This window comes from Pteronotus mesoamericanus, unplaced genomic scaffold (assembly GCF_021234165.1).
Source record: "Pteronotus mesoamericanus isolate MK-2021 breed Mesoamerican mustached bat unplaced genomic scaffold, CSHL_Meso_final scaffold_99, whole genome shotgun sequence".
In the NCBI taxonomy this organism is placed as follows: domain Eukaryota; kingdom Metazoa; phylum Chordata; class Mammalia; order Chiroptera; family Mormoopidae; genus Pteronotus; species Pteronotus mesoamericanus.
Genome location: NW_026555330.1, coordinates 15,527,909 through 15,544,761, shown reverse-complemented (window position 1 = coordinate 15,544,761; position 16,853 = coordinate 15,527,909). Strand labels below are relative to the sequence as shown.

Below are 16,853 nucleotides of genomic sequence, written 5' to 3'. Positions count from 1 at the left end.
AGATCTGGAAATTCTTTAGTACCTTATTTGCATAAAGCCTCTATAAAAGAAGACACTGTAGACCTCGGCGGACATTTTACAACTTCCTTTTTTCTCCTCTCTTTGTTTCCTTTTTCAACTGAGATGCCTGAACCGGCCAAGTCCGCGCCCGCCCCGAAGAAGGGCTCCAAGAAGGCGGTGACCAAGGCGCAGAAGAAGGACGGCAAGAAGCGCAAGCGCAGCCGCAAGGAGAGCTACTCGGTGTACGTGTACAAGGTGCTGAAGCAGGTGCACCCGGACACGGGCATCTCGTCCAAGGCCATGGGCATCATGAACTCGTTCGTCAACGACATCTTCGAGCGCATCGCGGGCGAGGCGTCGCGCCTGGCGCACTACAACAAGCGCTCGACCATCACGTCGCGGGAGATCCAGACGGCCGTGCGCCTGCTGCTGCCCGGCGAGCTGGCCAAGCACGCCGTGTCCGAGGGCACCAAGGCCGTCACCAAGTACACCAGCTCCAAGTGATGCGCTTCAGCCTCTGCAAACCCAAAGGCTCTTTTCAGAGCCACCCACTTTTCCAGAGTAAGAGTTGTAAGGACTTCACTTCCTGGGGCTGCTTGGTTTATGCTGGAAGTGTTCTGCTGCTGTCCGGGAGCAGCACCTTGAGCACAGACGTTGGTTGACAGAGACATAGGTGTCCTGGTCCTAGGCTAGTTTCTTGCTTCATCCCTCATTCCGCTGCAAAGCTGGCTACGGTGGTGCCGTGCTGTTTCTACTGCTGTGATGTCCTGCGCCTTACATTGTTCCAAGAAAAGGGAAGAGAACTTCAGTTTTCTAATAATACCCCTTAGTGGTAAGAGAGGGTTTTCTAATTCCACTTCAATTGTAACGGCCTTGCACATGTCTAGTGGGTGTATTTGCTTAAAGCAAAGTAATTTCTAAACAGAATGGGAGCTGGACAGTTAATGTGCATTACAGTTGGGAAGGCACTTGAAGGTTCCAGGATAGAGCCCCTTAATTTTAATGAAAAAATTCCCATGTCTTTTCGAAGGCTGCGTATGTAGGTGTATATCATGTTACAGCCTGTGGTATGGAAAGTGCAGGAAGTAGTGACCCTTTGTGTCTTTCCTTTAAGTTATGTTAATTTTTTATAGGGTTGAATTTATGTCAGTGTATTTTTATCTTAGTCAGCAAACATTTTACTTTTTAAATGGAAAAAATGTTTTGTTAGTTGTTACCCCCCCACCCTCCTGCCCTCTGTAGACAAATGTAATGAAAATTTACACTTAGTATTTATGATTACAAACTTAAGGTTGTAAGTTGCCATGTATGGAATCCCATGTGGAATAAAGGGAACAAATGTACCTACAACATACTCTTAGGGTTTCAAATCAGGTTTGAAAACAGTCATACTATTCCATATATTCTTGTATTTTTTTCTTTAATTTCCCACTTTACACAGCACATATATGTGCACATGTGGAAACAACATAAGCAATGAGTATATAAACATTCAAACAAAAGTACAGAAGCAAAAAAAATGTAAAAATAAAAAATAGAAAAATAGCTGTAGTCTATGAGAGTTATTAAAAACAGTTTTTGCCTTCCTTGGTCCCCTAAGGAAACTCTTAAACCGGTCTAGCTGGGCGCCCTCTGACATCTAGGACAACTCACCAGCATGTGCCTCTCCCCCCTTCCCTCAGCGGGGAGAGAACTGCATGTGCCTCTCTTTCAGACTCTAAATATACTATATCTCGTGTGCTAGGCAGAATAATGTCGCCCCAATTAGTCTACCTACTAACCTCTGAACTAAATCTGTGCTATGTTAGATTGCATTACAAAGGCAATTAAATTGCAGCTGAAATCAAAGTGGGTAATCACTTGGATTTAAAATAGGGAGATTACCCAAGTGAAGCCAATGTAATCAGAAAGGCCCTCACAGTGAAAGACGGGATCAGAACACAGAACGAGCGGGGATGCTTGGGCCAGAGACTGTTGGCTTTCAAAACCCAAGCCAGGGGCCTTGAGCTACGGAGGGCGGGTGGCCTCCCAGAGCTGGGAGTGGTGAGCGAGCCGATTGCCCGTCAGAGCCCCAGAGAGGGACGCAGCCTACTGACACCTGGACTGGACCTCAGTGCGATGCTTGTTCAAATGCTGATCAAAGTCCTGAAAATTTCCGAGGGTGTGTTTCACCGCGTTCGTAACTTATTCGGCCAGCAAGAGAAAACTAATGCACTTACATGTAATGAAGAACTATTACCTAATGTATTCAGTGATGTTTTAAATATCATAACTATATATTTAAATTTAAATGTGTAAATATGATCAAAATCACTGTAGGTGCCAGTAAATTATTTCTAAATGTTTCAGGCCCACATAATTTCGTAACTGCTTTAATTTTAACAGTTGCAATTTACATTACCTCTTTTTTGCTAGTGTCTGCAATGTCTGACTATAACAACAGAAAGTCTAATGTGACGGATAAGCATTTACCCGCTGCATTATTATTATTACTTGTGATTATACTGCTACTTTAAAAAGCTGGCCTCAATGATTGCTAATGTATAGGAGTAATGATGAGATGTCCATAAACAACTTCAGGAATTCTACATATCCCTAAAGTACTTATATTTATTGTAATTACTATCCGTGTATTAACAAAACTATCCAAAAAAGTTGATTTTAGTAACATTCTCATTTTGTAAATAAGAGACAGAGAGTGTGAGAACCACGTGTGCTCAGCTGGCAGAACTCAAATTCCAGCCGATGTCTTCTGATGCTATGATCTTTCAAAGGTGTCGACATAGAATTCAAAATCACTTTTATGGAAATCTATATATTTGTTAACACTTTAGGAAGTAGCCTTGCAGAGATTTTCTCCTCTCCCTACCACGAGGCTACTCCTTTTTCCTTGGTGAATCCCAATTCCTCTTTCGTGTGTTGCGGATCAGCCAAAAAGGAGGGCTTGGTTAGGCTGGGAGACTGAGCCGCAGGCGCCTGCAGCCTGCACTTTGCTCTGCTGGAATAAACGCTCTACCTCCCTGGGAAGCTGACGATGGCAAACGCTCCTGAGGCTGCGCCTTCCTGGAGAGCAAGCAAAAGGGCCCATATGGTCATCAAGGTGCACGAAGTTGAGGCCCCGTAAGCTGGCTCTTTAAGCAGCAGACATACCTTTTTCGATCAAGGGACGCTTGGCGCCCCAGCGTCCATGCGGAAACAAACAAAAAACCCAGAAGACACTACTGGTTAGTTTTACAAAGATAATTTAATAAACGTTATGTGGGTGTTGGAATGTTGAAAGGCAAAAGTAGAGCTGTTGTTCCGGAGTCACCGGAGGAAGCAGGGTTCAGAGCACACGCGCACACGCACACAAACGTGATCACACCCTAGAAATTGAGGGGAGCCTGGAAGAGGTAAGGCTCAGAACTCGGGAGAGGGGCGCTTCTCGAGCTGATGCTGGAAGTGCAGATCCCGACTGGGGGGCAAGGCCGCAGCTGGGTAGGGATCTGAGCCTTGCAGCAGGAGGTGAGACAGGAAGGAGAGCTCCCTCGTCATTCCCCCCTTCCAGACCGGCAAGCCTTGACTAGGAGTGACTGCAAACGAACTCTTGTGTGCACACCTGCGGCCCGTTTACCACAGAAAACACAGAGCTCCAGGAAGTCCCTGAGGCAGGGAGAGAGGCCTATATTACTGAGTCCATACACTGGCTTCCCTATAGCTGCCTTTTTCCCCTGGAGGATGGCTCATTAAATCTGGGTGTCACATGGTGTTTAAGGGAAGAGCAACGCATTCAACACTTGATGAAAAGACCCTTTGAGGTTCGGTGCCAAGGGCACTTAGATAAAACCCTCAGCCAGGACTCTAACGGCCTCGGGCAAAGGGCGGAAGGGAAGCAATTGGACTGCCTAAGAGAACGCGGGCGGAGAACCGCAGCGACACCTAGAGGACATCCCGTTTATAGAGCAGGATTTTCCCAAGTTGCTGCGCGCCGGAAAGGCGCTAAGGGATGACGCTGAATGAAAACAGACCAAATCATCAGTGAAGCAGCCTACAGTCCCTCAAAGCCCCTTTACAAATGTTTAAAAACAAGCTCCAAGGATTAGAAAAACAGCCCCCTGGTTTGTGCTCTCTTACACTCCTCAGACCCCCGTGATACGGGAACACTGTGGAAAGAGACTGACTCTACCGCTCGCAAAGTCTATGACGCCATCGGTGGTGTGGGCACCGATGATCACTTAAGGCTATGCCCGTGCGCAACTCTTTACATGAAAACGTGAGTGGCTCTGAAAAGAGCCTTTGGGGTTCAGGAGTCCAAGCGGCTTCCCTGCGGGTCTACTTGGAGCTGGTGTACTTGGTGACGGCCTTGGTGCCCTCGGACACGGCGTGCTTGGCCAGCTCGCCGGGCAGCAGCAGGCGCACGGCCGTCTGGATCTCCCGCGACGTGATGGTCGAGCGCTTGTTGTAGTGCGCCAGGCGCGACGCCTCGCCCGCGATGCGCTCGAAGATGTCGTTGACGAACGAGTTCATGATGCCCATGGCCTTGGACGAGATGCCCGTGTCCGGGTGCACCTGCTTCAGCACCTTGTACACGTACACCGAGTAGCTCTCCTTGCGGCTGCGCTTGCGCTTCTTGCCGTCCTTCTTCTGCGCCTTGGTCACCGCCTTCTTGGAGCCCTTCTTCGGGGCGGGCGCGGACTTGGCTGGTTCGGGCATGATTACGGGTAAAGCGAAAGTAAAAGAGGAAAAGCAGAGCACACTACAACAGGTCCTTTTTATATAGAACCCGGTATGCAAATAAGGTACTAAACTATAGTCTTTTGTCTGATTGGTGAGTATTCACAGTGACGTCATAAGAATTGCCTCTCTCCAATCAGAACGGAGGAATCAGAAACGTGCATTGTGATTTGTTGAATTGAAGCTATAGTATTGACCAATAAAAGATCTCAATTTTCGCGCCCAAAAACGACCATAAAAGTTCCATTTGCGGCATTGATCACTGCGTTATCTGTTAAGTGTAGACATCCTGAGCGAGTCATGTCTGGACGCGGGAAGCAGGGCGGCAAGGCGCGCGCCAAGGCCAAGACGCGCTCGTCGCGGGCCGGCCTCCAGTTCCCGGTGGGGCGCGTGCACCGCCTGCTGCGCAAGGGCAACTACGCCGAGCGCGTCGGGGCCGGCGCGCCCGTGTACCTGGCGGCCGTGCTGGAGTACCTGACGGCCGAGATCCTGGAGCTGGCGGGCAACGCGGCCCGCGACAACAAGAAGACGCGCATCATCCCGCGCCACCTGCAGCTGGCCATCCGCAACGACGAGGAGCTCAACAAGCTGCTGGGCAAGGTGACCATCGCGCAGGGCGGCGTCCTGCCCAACATCCAGGCCGTGCTGCTGCCCAAGAAGACCGAGAGCCACCACAAGGCCAAGGGCAAGTAAAAGCCTGCAGCGCGGGGCGGCCACTCGGCACTTGAAACCAAAGGCTCTTTTCAGAGCCACCCACCTTCTCACCAAAAGGGCTTGCATTTTTTCCTTCAAGGAGCTGCTTTAAAATGATACTGCACTTGTTAACAAATAACCCCATAATCCCGAAATTAACCAGCCAGTTGAAAAGTACAATGAAAGGGAAAGTTAGCAGCCAAATAAAAAGCACAGAGGCTTTAAGATGGTTGTTTACATGCAAACCCTGTAGTGAGCAGCTGCAGCAGAGCCACTGCTCAGCCTCCTGCCGACTTGCCTTGCACTCTAGTGGGACCCATTTTCTCCAGCTCCATTTGGCCCCAGACGATTGTAAAGAAAGCAGGAAACATGCCCAGAGTCGTGTCTTTTGGCCAGGGCTTCTCCACAGGCTTTCAGTGTATTTTTAAAAGGGCACGAAATAACCTTTTTGTATCATTTATAAACGAGTATTTTTTAACTTCACTTTTACACAAACCTCGTTTGATGGCGTGAGGCATAGTGCTTCTTATGAGAATTTATGTTAATGTAGTTACAATAGCAAATGAAAGTACTTCAGTTAATGTTCTTGGATCACTTAGAAAAGGTATATTGTGACAGGATATTTAGAAACGTGGAAGTTCAGGAAAAAAAAAAAAACCCCTCTAAGTTTGAACATGGAAATGAAGAAATTGATGTTAAATTCGCATTCCTAAATGAATGAGGCTAAAAAGAAAGTTGTAGTTCCCTCCCGCCCCCCCGGTCTCCCAGGGTGTCTTTTCAAAATACAGGAAAGCAGATTAAGGCGCCAAATTTAAAATTCTTATTAAGGAAACAAGATATGTAATTGTAATTACTTGTGAGGGGAAAAGCCAAAATACTATGAAGAAACGGTATATAGACACAGGAGAGGCGTGAAAGGGTAAAAATATGCTGTTGAAAGGGTGCGTGGAAGGAAGAAGTTAATTTTCTCTTTTAAATCACTGGATGTTCCAGCGACTAAGAGGTTAACCTCTGTTTCAGTATTTCGCTATGAGCCTTGATTGACAGTTGCGTGGTCCAATAAGAGCTGGATTTGCCTTATATATATCGGTGGAGGCTGTGCTCTGTCATTTTTCCACTCTCCTTGTCTTCTGGTTTGTGGGAATGGCTCGCACCAAGCAGACGGCTCGCAAGTCGACGGGCGGCAAGGCGCCGCGCAAGCAGCTGGCCACCAAGGCGGCCCGGAAGAGCGCGCCGGCCACGGGCGGCGTGAAGAAGCCGCACCGCTACCGGCCCGGCACGGTGGCGCTGCGCGAGATCCGGCGCTACCAGAAGTCGACCGAGCTGCTGATCCGCAAGCTGCCGTTCCAGCGGCTGGTGCGCGAGATCGCGCAGGACTTCAAGACGGACCTGCGCTTCCAGAGCTCGGCCGTCATGGCGCTGCAGGAGGCGTGCGAGGCGTACCTGGTGGGCCTGTTCGAGGACACCAACCTGTGCGCCATCCACGCCAAGCGCGTCACCATCATGCCCAAGGACATCCAGCTGGCGCGCCGCATCCGCGGGGAGCGGGCGTGAGCTGCCCTCGGCCAGTGGCAACCTTGAACCCAAAGGCTCTTTTCAGAGCCACCCACACTTTCAACTAGAGCTGTAAGGATAGGAGAATTGTAACAATTGAGAGTCTGCAGCGAATACTGGGGGATGTCTGCTCGACATCTTTTTTTGTAAGTAAACGTATTCAAGGCATGTTATGTATCACTCAGATACAGTTGAATAGTCCCTGGCTTCCTAGAAATCCTCAACCTTGCATCACAGCTTCACCTCAGTTTGGAAACAGGTTTTGTATGTCAGTGTATTTGCCATACATGAACCAAGGGGTCTCCTAGCCCAGGGCGATTGCTAAACACAAGCCATGTAATGCCTATAGTTCTAAAGGTGACTGAGTAATCCTCAGCCTTCAAGTCTGTTTCAAAACACCCCAGCAGCTGAGTGCACTGAATTTACCCATAAGCAAACTTGCAAGTGTTAATAGCATTAGCATATTATTTCAAGTTGAATATTGAAAGTGTTTGGCTCTCTGGTTACATAGGCAGCACTAATAAACCTAAAACAAAGGTGCGATGTAGGATACACAAAACAGACCACTGAGGCTGGCTGGGAATAAAAACGACCTTATACTGTAAATCTCAAATTTGTTATGGCTCTGAACAGTTTTATTGAAATGGAAGACAGTTTGTATTTTATTAAATGGTTTTGCAAATTCGCACATGAACCAGTAAATCCTACCAAGCAATAAAAAGCGCTTATAGCAGGATGCTTATAAAAACGCTTGTATGCAGGGAAATGTTACCAGCTGGAACAGCAAGTGCTAACCTTGGGCACGAAGGCCCTTTACAGCACAACGTTTTCTGATAAACGTATCTGTGTACATGCTGTTGTTACCCTGAAATCTCTTAAGCAAGACAGAATATGTAATCACTCTCCTCATCACCCCTACCCCGCAGCCAGTTAGGTCATAAGCTCTTTATCAGGTTATTTGGGTGGCTCTGAAAAGAGCCTTTGTATTTTAAATGATCTGAATCCTTACTTCTTTTGTGGAGCAGGCTTCTTGGGTTTGGTTGACTTCGGCTTGGCTGCCTTGGGCTTCGGCGCTTTGGCCTTGGCTGGACTTTTAGCCGCCTTCTTGGGCTTCGCTGCTTTCACCTTTTTCGGACTCTTGGTCACCTTCTTTGCCCCTGCGGCCGCCGCCGGCTTCTTCGCCTTCTTCGGGGTCTTCCTGGCGCTCTTCTTGGGGGTGGCTGACCCCGCCGCCTTCTTAGCGGCCCCGGCAGCCTTCTTGGGCTTAGCCGCGCCCGCCTTCTTGGCCTTGGGCTTGGCCTCGCCGGACGCCGCCTTCTTGTTGAGCTTGAACGAGCCCGAGGCGCCGGTGCCCTTGGTCTGCACCAGGGTGCCCTTGCTCACCAGGCTCTTGAGGCCCAGCTTGATGCGGCTGTTGTTCTTGTCCACGTCGTAGCCCGCGGCCGCCAGCGCCTTCTTGAGCGCGGCCAGCGACACGCCGCTGCGCTCCTTGGAGGCGGCCACGGCCTTGGTGATGAGCTCGGACACCGGCGGCCCGGACGCCTGGCGCTTGGCGCCACCGGCAGACTTGCTGGCCTTCTTCTTCACGGGTGTCTTCTCCGGAGCGGGCGCAGGAGGCGCGGCTGGGGCCGTTTCGGACATGATTCTAGGTTCGAATACCTGGTAGTAAAAAAATAAGGTCTGTGAGTTAAGTGGCCAGGCCGGGGCGTGCGTCTATATAAACTCACCGCGGCGCTGCGCGCTGATTGGCTCGCAGCTCAGCCTTCCGTCCTGGCGGCTCCCGGGCTCCGCTGAGGCCCGGGTTGTGTTTGTTCCAATTCAGGAAAGCCGAAAAATTAAAATTTCTTGTCAAGGAATCACGCCAGGTCTACTCAACAATGCACAGGGGCAGCTCAAGCTTTGAGGCCGTCATAAGTTTTCCTCCTGGTTTGTATCACTTCGGTTTCAGCCGTTGTGAAAAGCCCCCGACACTGTGAGAGATTCACCGGTCGGAGAGTCAACTTGTTGATTTTTGTTTAAATTATAAATTTCCCCCCTTGTGTCTTCGATATGTTCCTCTCTCATAATGTTCTATACTTTCTTGGCTCCCCATACACTGCAACAAGTGCTTTATTCTCATTGAGACTTACCCAGAAAACCTCTTTCATATAAAGAGAAATAACACAGACCCTTAAAGGATTTCTCTACAAGAACCATGCCAAAGAATGCTTGCAATACCCACAATTTCTAATAAGAAAGGACCTTATTTTGTCTGAAAAAGCTTTATCATGGCTCTTTCTGACTTTTGGGAGCGCTAGGTAACTTTTGGCCGCAAGCAGTGAGCATTCATTTAGGAGAACGGGAGACGGAAGGTTTATTCAGAGATTGTGTTGCACGGTAGCTGGGGCGGCTGCGGTGGCTGAAGGCAGAGCAGACTCAGGCCGAGGCCTAACAGGGAGCTGGATCCTTTTATGGGTTAAAATACTGTTGTTTTCTTAGGGGAGATCAGCTATTCAAGTGTTCACCATCTTCTGGGTGTAGAAGTTTGTCATGCTTGGGGAACATAAATGCTGGCGAAGCAGTCAAGGAATAACGCTATTAAGGAATACACACACAGCACACACACACTTATATAGAATTTCTTTAAGGCTGAAATGTAAGAACAAGCATGTTGTATATTTACTACTACAGTCCTTTAAGGGAGGAAATCGCCTCACAGAAAACGCATTAGAGCTTATGGTTTATGGTTAGTAGACAATAGATTGATCGCATAGTCGTTGGACAGAACAAGGGTATCAAGGTCTGGGCAATTCTTACTAAAAGCTATTTTTGCCACATGCTGAAATGTGCGGTGCTTTGCAGATGCAGCTGTCATCAAATGAGCTTGCCCAGAATCATATCTGTTCAATGAATGGCAAAAATAGAAATCAGGATGCAATGAACTAAATGGTGTCCATAAGCCATGGCTAGGCCTCCTTTCAAGGGGACAGAGCTTTGGACATGAACCTCTGTCTCTTTTTCTTGCTGTGCGTAAATGAAACTACCCGCCAACAACTGTGTCTCATTGTTGAACAGAGCACACCAGGCAGCGAACTCCTTGATTTTGGTAACAGAGTGATTTGACTTTTTTTTCTTCGCTTCTCAACTATATGTTTGTCTTCGGCATATGACATGTGTCACGAAGCACACGCAGGTCTGTGTTTCACTAGGGCTGTGACAGAAAGTTCTGGGACCTGACAGCAGAGCAAAGTCCGTCAGGCTTTGTCCTCGGTACAATCAGAGTCAACAAGTGACTATTTCACTTGTGCAGAACATCCAGATCGGACATGAAAAAAAATGAGTTAATAGAAATTAAAACCGTGGCTCAGAGGCATGAGAGAGGAGGAGGAATCATCAACTCAATACAAATCATTTTAAGCGTAGCGTGTATTCACTTGCTCTGCAGCTCGTATATTCTCGCATTTTAAAAATGGTTTGACCCATTGTATCTGGTTTTCTTCAGCACCACCAAGGAACAGCCGTCTCTCAGCCACCAAAACGTGGGAAAGCTGCCATTCACCTTTGTCAGTTCATGAGCTACATTTATGTAGCTAATTCCCGAGTCTCTCTTGTGAGATCTGTCCTTCTGCGTATGTGGCAAACTTGCATTTCTGAGTGCTTGCTGGGAAATGCCACTACGGCTACCTGACTCTCAACGTGACCTCCCTCACCTAAGTAGTTACCATCGAAAGGGAAACTTCCAGTCAATGTCTTTATACGATCTTTTGGCAACAACACCATGCTTTTATTAACTCACCCAAAAACATTTCAATTCTTCCATTTCCTTTGTTATTAAATCCAGGCTGTCACCAAATTCAGTGCACTCTTCCTAAAATCATCACTCCTCATCTATTTTGTTGATCATTGTTGTAATTGTAGCTCCTGTATATCTTTTTTTTAAAAAAAGATTTTTATTTATTTTTAGAGAGAAAGGAAGGGAAGGAGAAAGAGAGGGAATCAATGTGTGGCTCCCTCTCGCACACCCCCTCCTGGGGACCTGGCCAGCCACCCAGGCGTGTGCCCTGACTGGGAATCAAACCAGTGACCCTTTTGTTCACAGGCCGGCACTCCATCCACTGAGCCACACCAGCCAGGGCATAGCTCCTGTATATTTTGTCAGGACTGGGTATTCTCACTTCATGGGCTTCTTTCATAATCTGTAATTTCATCCTCTGTATTGCTGTCAATGAATAGTCCTCAAGTGAGCTTTACATTTGTTGTCCCATCTTCCTTTAGCCTTCTGATTTAAGAAGAAGCATTTCAGGATGGGTTTCGATTTCTTTTATGCGGCCTTAAATCATCATTTTGGTAGCATGCTGTAATAGAACAAGCATGGGATTTTCAAACACACGATATGTATTTTAGTCTGGTTTTGCAGTTTAAAAGCTACATGATATTGGTCAAATCATCTAACCTTTTAGAATAAATGTTTCAGGATTTTTTTGTTTTTGTCTTTGTTCCCGACCCCTTACCCTATTTTGAAGTCAAGGTATATATGAAACTAGTCTAATGACATACTTTGAAATGTTTATGTCATTCCCAATCCATTAAACTGGATAAAATTGCTCCCTCTTTTGAGCTGCTCTATTGATTTCTTTACAGCTATTATAACGTGCTTCATGTTATCTGCATACTTGTCCACTTCGAAATCTTCCTCGTTGACGACACAACCAAGACTATGTTTGACCTCGCCGATATGGCCTACAGTCCTTTTTATACAGGAACGTGCGCAAATGCGTGCAGGGAGCCTCTGCGGAGCCAGAATGCAAGAGGATCCCGAATCCCATTCCAGGGTTTTATTCTGTCGCTACTGCCCAAAGGCTTGTTTCCTGTGCTACTGGGCTCTGCACAGTGCTGCCGACACAGTCCTGCTGAACACTTGTTATCATTTTGAATTGAATGGGAGCCCCACCTGACTGGTGGGGGTCTTAGACACCTTTGAAGGCGCAGAACCATTATGAAGGAAATCGCCTGTTGTGAATTCCTGCCATTGACCTTGGAGTGGCCCTAAATGCCTCTCCTGAGAGCGTCAGTCCTTGCACTTCTGTAGGCGGAGGAACTCGAGTTTCACAGCCATGTCCCCATTCGACATGGTAAAGGAGTTCGTAGCCTCATTGATTTTTTCAGATGTTGGGGAAAGAAAACAATTCTGTCTACAGAATACCTTATTGTATCAATATGGTTTAGAAAAAAACATTATTTTTTGTAAGTTGGCACGAAAGTGCATACAGTTAGGAAAAAATTTTGCATGTCTTAGAATGCAGAGGAAACAAAAACTCGATCGCTTTTAGAGACGGGCTACGCCTTGTGACCGTCTCCCATCTGTGCTTCTTATGAGAGGCCACTCCACTAACTCCAGCGGTCCACTTACCTGCAGGTTATGCGTCCCACCGCCCAGGAGAGACGTCGCATTGTGAAAACTGAAGGCGGGGCTGGATCTGTGGAAAACTTCTCTATTTCTAAGGGAAGAGTGAAGACTCAGACTCATTCTTTCTCCAAGAAAACTCGCGAAGAAAAGAGAGAGCGGAAATGACCTCCTTCCTGTTCACAAGTGGAGAAAATCGTCGCCGTGTTTCTGACACCTCCACAGAGTGTTGACACTAACATGCGTTTCATCCCAACGTGCTGGACTTCGCCGATGCTTCTGTCTGCTTCTCCCCGAAATCCGGAGCCTCTCAAGGCTTCCGGCGCCCGACGGAAGAGGGATCCTCAGCCACTTTTGTGTCATTGACTTTTCCCTACAACCGAGAAAGCGTTTGGGCCAATTCCCAGAATAACACTGGTAAACGTTTAAGGAAATATACCTAGGATTATACAAAGAAAAACCATTATTTTAAAGTATAGCTATTAACATCCAAAACTCATATTGGTGAAGTATTAACGTGTGTGCTTCATTTCAATACATTAAACCACAAGATTGCCCACATGAGCAAAAATTACCACAGTTTAGGTGGAGAAATACATTTAAAAGATATTTTGAGACATTAACAGCTGCAAGTGGGTTGCGAGATGAATGCAGCGCAGGTCCAGCCAATCAGGCTGTTTGCAGCCAGTTTTCATAAACAGGAAATGTGAACGTTCAGTTGGGGGATGGTAAGAAGAAAGATGAAGCTTTCGTTCTCTACACACAAGTTCCCAGATGTTCCGGACTCTGTCTGTCTATCCCAGCTTACGAATTCCACTCTGGAATTCGTTTCCATCTTCTGTAACGTCACGGAGCGGCTTTGATGAGCTTGGGCCTCCTCACAGGTTTACCTGGGCGGCCTGAGTTAGGGTGCTCTGCATCCTCAGTTTCTGCTTTGCTCCTGAGTGAGGGATGCAGATGAGAGGGAACGCATATCGCGGAAGTGAGACAGCAAGTGTGATTCTGAAATTCACTTGCGCTGCACGGGGCACTCGGCCCGTCTGAAATGCTGGGGGCCCTGCGCCTGCAGCCAGCGTCTGGTTCCCCTCCTCCTCCCCTCTCTAGACCTGGCGATTCACACACAGTTTCAAAGGCTTTCTTTCCCAAAGACTGGAAAACATGCAGACCGAATTTCAAGGGCTCTCTTCCTCCTGCACCTTCACAATGTTTCTTGGGAGTTTCGGAACGTCTGTGCACCTTCTGACCAGGCCCCGGGCTGCTGAGTAAATGAATGAGACATGTCTCTGCCCCCACCCCGCCTTGGTTTGCTGTCTCCCCTGCCTAACACAGGCCACGGAGGAAAAGCCAAGGCTAGGAACGTCAGCTCGAACTCCACAAGAGAATGAACGGTGAATTAAATATTTAAGTATTTTTTTATTTTGAGTCATTCTTGAAAGAAGTGTGGGGGTCAGGAATGACACTCCCTGAAATGTGCCACCCTGGCACGCAGATAATTTGCAGCTGAAGTCACTTAAAACCCAATAAAGTGAGGGAGAATTTCTCTTTTCTTTTAATGAGATTCAGATGTAAAAAACCTGCTTCAGGAAGGCAACATGAGCGTGACTGTCTTAGCACATTCACTTTAGCACATATGACTTAAGTATGGGAGACAGAAAGGATCCACGCCAAAATCTGTTCGCCAGATTTTCCTCTGCACCCTGGGTGCTGAGTTGTCTAGCAGGACTTTTTTTCCAAGTTTCCCTGTAAATTGCCTATTTTCCCTTTGAGATCCCAGACCCCCTCCCCCTTTCTCCTTTATCCAAAAGGACATATATACATCTCATCTTGCTTGTCTTTGGAATTTTCATTCTTACACGAATACCCCCTACGCCTGTATTAACATTTGATTTTCTACTGCTTGTCCCTTTCAGTGTATTAGACCAGCTAGGAGAGGTTGGAGGAAAATTCCTTTCTTCCACAGTTCCACAGAAGGTTTAGAAAATTCGGGTCCTCTGTCAGGCTGACCGTTTTAGAGGGGTGCACATCGCAGAGAGGTGCACTAAATGTTGTCTGGCTGGCTATTTACCGGTGTTAAACGATTTGCATAAGTTAGCTCTTATAAGTGCCTTTTAAGGAACAACATGCATTAAGTTATTATTTCATATTTTGGAAAATCTGAAGGACAAGTGTTAACCTTCTTTGTGGAAAGAGTAGGAAATTGTCCCACTTAATAGCTCCGAGTATTGTGTGGAAACACACACATCCACATATAAGAGCGTTTGCTCAATTACCCCTCCAGGATTCAGTGTAGCTTCCGGGTCCCCGTAGCGCCGAGCAAGGACAAATGAACGAAGGGCTGGAACTGAGTAGGTCACCGCCCATGTTCTTGCGGTTTCCAATCAGGTCCGACAGGTTCCTATAAAAATGCTGAGCTTTGTAGGCAGCAGCACAGCGTTGTGAGTTCAGCAGCTGTTTTCGTCATGTCTGGTCGGGGCAAAGGTGGAAAGGGTTTAGGTAAAGGCGGCGCCAAGCGCCACCGCAAGGTGCTCCGCGACAACATCCAGGGCATCACCAAGCCCGCCATCCGGCGCCTGGCGCGGCGCGGCGGCGTGAAGCGCATTTCCGGGCTCATCTACGAGGAGACGCGCGGGGTGCTCAAGGTCTTCCTGGAGAACGTGATCCGGGACGCCGTCACCTACACGGAGCACGCCAAGCGCAAGACGGTCACGGCCATGGACGTGGTCTACGCGCTCAAGCGCCAGGGCCGCACCCTCTACGGCTTCGGAGGCTGAGGCGCCCAGCAACTCGCAAATACACTAAAAACCAAAGGCCCTTTTTAGGGCCACCTACTTATTCACAAAAAAGAGTTGTCACTTCACAGCAGTTTTCCTGTGGTGGGGATTGTTACTTTTCCTGGTGGTTTATAAACTCTTATAATCTTGGTGTACTTTTTACTCCGCGATTGTCTTAATCTGTAGGTTTAAGTCAATTTGCAGTTTGCACGCATTAACATAAGTGAGAGGAACATTGAGATGGAGGTTCATCCCTTTTTCAAGGAATGTTTCCTGGCTTCGTCGGCAACAACGGTGTGGTTCATGTAGATAACGTACTAGGTAAGCGAGGGGAGTCCGTCCCAGGCCCAGGGTAAGGAAGGGGCAGGTGTTTGGGCAGACAGCAGCCGGCCCCAGGACTTGGAGCAATGATTTTGTCAGGGACGGGAGTTAGGAGCGACCGAGAGGAGCACATCAGTTTCAGAGCTGGACGAATCAAGCATCTGTTTCAATGGACAAAAATAACAGCTGTGTTAATGTCTCTCTGACAGTAATTTAGCTTGCCTGAACTCAGGTTTTCTCTATTGAGCAGTATGGATTGTGCTGACCTGAAATTCCTTTTAAGAGAGTCTGATAGCAAGTGAGCTTTTTCTCTGGTGCTTCCACTGTGTCCCCTGCTGGACAGAACACGGGGCCTCATTGCATGGCAGAGGGGGACGTGGGCACTGCATGTGTGCCTGAGGCACTTGCAATGTGGATATTTTAAAGTAATGTGTCTCTTACTGCAGCCAATTAAGCCGACCAAGCTCTTTTACCCATGAGGGCCTGGTGTGCAATGTCTGCAGACAGTAGCATCCTTGGTAGTGTACGCAGCCTATTGCTAGTATGGGTTGCCTTAAGGGACCTTGGATACAGCCCTTAAAAAAAAAAAAAAAATTAATGTGTCTCTTTAGGAGAGTAGTTCTTAGCAAAACTTTGAGAATACGTTGAAAACTACGCATATGGACATAGACGTTTCATGGGCCTTGTTTACCATCAGCGGTTTCGATTCGCTTGCTCTTTGCCCTCTATCTAGATGTTCTCAAAACCTAGTACCAGATGGGCAGCGCGTGTGCGTTGTGAGAGCTCGAAAGCCCAGTTCCTAGATCTCCCCCAGAGCCAAGGAACAAAGTGGGTGCCGGACCAGCCTTCTGGACTTTCAGCAACACCCTGCCCCCGCCCCGCACAGGTGACTGTGATGCACAGTCTGGTTCGGGGACCACTGCTACAGCCCCCAGTTCATAATTCAGTGCTTGGCGCTTAAATAGGACTGAACTTAGAGGAAGCTGTCTGCCCAGAAGGTCTTGCATCCAGCAGTTGCAGGCGTCTACCCAATGGTCATTCGGCCTCTTTCTCTCCAATACAGGCCCGTTTCAGTCGCCCCTTGTCGTCCTCCCCGCCGTGTGCTCCCGGGAAGGCAGAACTCCACGGTGGCCTCTGGGACCGCGGCCTAAGGCAGCCGCACCAGTCTAACGCCCTGCGTGGGGCCGGGCGCACAGGGAGCCCTCGGGGCTGCAAGGCCAGGAGGGTGGAAGCCGGCTTGCCAGGCACGTGATGAGCACCCAGCAATGGGAGGTGGTGAATACACTGCAGGGAGAAGGGGTCGGATGTGGGACCAGGGGCACATCAGGCAGAACAAAACTGCAAGGGACTGAAAGCTGCAGAGGATCACATTTTCTCCAACAACAGTAAGCGGGAGGGTGGGGGGGCAAAAACAAAAG

At 48.2% G+C, this 16,853-nt stretch overlaps 6 protein-coding genes and 1 non-coding gene across 7 annotated transcripts; 5 read left to right on the top strand and 2 right to left on the bottom strand.

The window, feature by feature from the left end:
- Positions 1–75: 75 nt before the first annotated feature.
- LOC129063784 (histone H2B type 1-C/E/F/G/I) lies at positions 76–1,502 on the top strand. Its single transcript, XM_054564851.1, has one exon. The coding sequence runs from the start codon at positions 124–126 to the stop codon at positions 502–504; it is 381 nt and encodes a 126-aa protein (XP_054420826.1). The 5' UTR covers positions 76–123; the 3' UTR covers positions 505–1,502.
- A 2,778-nt stretch (positions 1,503–4,280) lies between these two features.
- LOC129063787 (histone H2B type 1-C/E/F/G/I) lies at positions 4,281–4,692 on the bottom strand. The gene has a single exon (XM_054564855.1). It carries the CDS (start codon positions 4,690–4,692, stop codon positions 4,312–4,314), a length of 381 nt encoding a protein of 126 aa, XP_054420830.1. The 3' UTR covers positions 4,281–4,311.
- Positions 4,693–5,013: 321 nt separating this feature from the next.
- On the top strand, positions 5,014–5,445 carry LOC129063777 (histone H2A type 1). The gene has a single exon (XM_054564843.1). It carries the CDS (start codon positions 5,014–5,016, stop codon positions 5,404–5,406), a length of 393 nt encoding a protein of 130 aa, XP_054420818.1. The 3' UTR covers positions 5,407–5,445.
- Positions 5,446–6,323: 878 nt separating this feature from the next.
- LOC129063774 (histone H3.1) lies at positions 6,324–7,376 on the top strand. The gene has a single exon (XM_054564840.1). The coding sequence runs from the start codon at positions 6,550–6,552 to the stop codon at positions 6,958–6,960; it is 411 nt and encodes a 136-aa protein (XP_054420815.1). The 5' UTR covers positions 6,324–6,549; the 3' UTR covers positions 6,961–7,376.
- Positions 7,377–8,650, bottom strand: LOC129063773 (histone H1.3-like). The gene has a single exon (XM_054564839.1). The coding sequence runs from the start codon at positions 8,599–8,601 to the stop codon at positions 7,966–7,968; it is 636 nt and encodes a 211-aa protein (XP_054420814.1). The 5' UTR covers positions 8,602–8,650; the 3' UTR covers positions 7,377–7,965.
- A 6,121-nt stretch (positions 8,651–14,771) lies between these two features.
- On the top strand, positions 14,772–15,151 carry LOC129063801 (histone H4). Its single transcript, XM_054564867.1, has one exon. The coding sequence runs from the start codon at positions 14,803–14,805 to the stop codon at positions 15,112–15,114; it is 312 nt and encodes a 103-aa protein (XP_054420842.1). The 5' UTR covers positions 14,772–14,802; the 3' UTR covers positions 15,115–15,151.
- A 724-nt stretch (positions 15,152–15,875) lies between these two features.
- LOC129063979 (small nucleolar RNA SNORA70) lies at positions 15,876–16,010 on the top strand. Its single transcript, XR_008528411.1, has one exon. It is a non-coding gene; the product is annotated as a small nucleolar RNA SNORA70 (small nucleolar RNA).
- Positions 16,011–16,853: the final 843 nt, after the last annotated feature.

Coding starts and splice junctions, on each gene's coding strand:
- LOC129063784 (XM_054564851.1), top strand. CDS start 124: ATGCCTGAACCGGCCAAGTCCGCGCCCGCCCCGAAGAAGGGCTCCAAG.
- LOC129063787 (XM_054564855.1), bottom strand. CDS start 4,692: ATGCCCGAACCAGCCAAGTCCGCGCCCGCCCCGAAGAAGGGCTCCAAG.
- LOC129063777 (XM_054564843.1), top strand. CDS start 5,014: ATGTCTGGACGCGGGAAGCAGGGCGGCAAGGCGCGCGCCAAGGCCAAG.
- LOC129063774 (XM_054564840.1), top strand. CDS start 6,550: ATGGCTCGCACCAAGCAGACGGCTCGCAAGTCGACGGGCGGCAAGGCG.
- LOC129063773 (XM_054564839.1), bottom strand. CDS start 8,601: ATGTCCGAAACGGCCCCAGCCGCGCCTCCTGCGCCCGCTCCGGAGAAG.
- LOC129063801 (XM_054564867.1), top strand. CDS start 14,803: ATGTCTGGTCGGGGCAAAGGTGGAAAGGGTTTAGGTAAAGGCGGCGCC.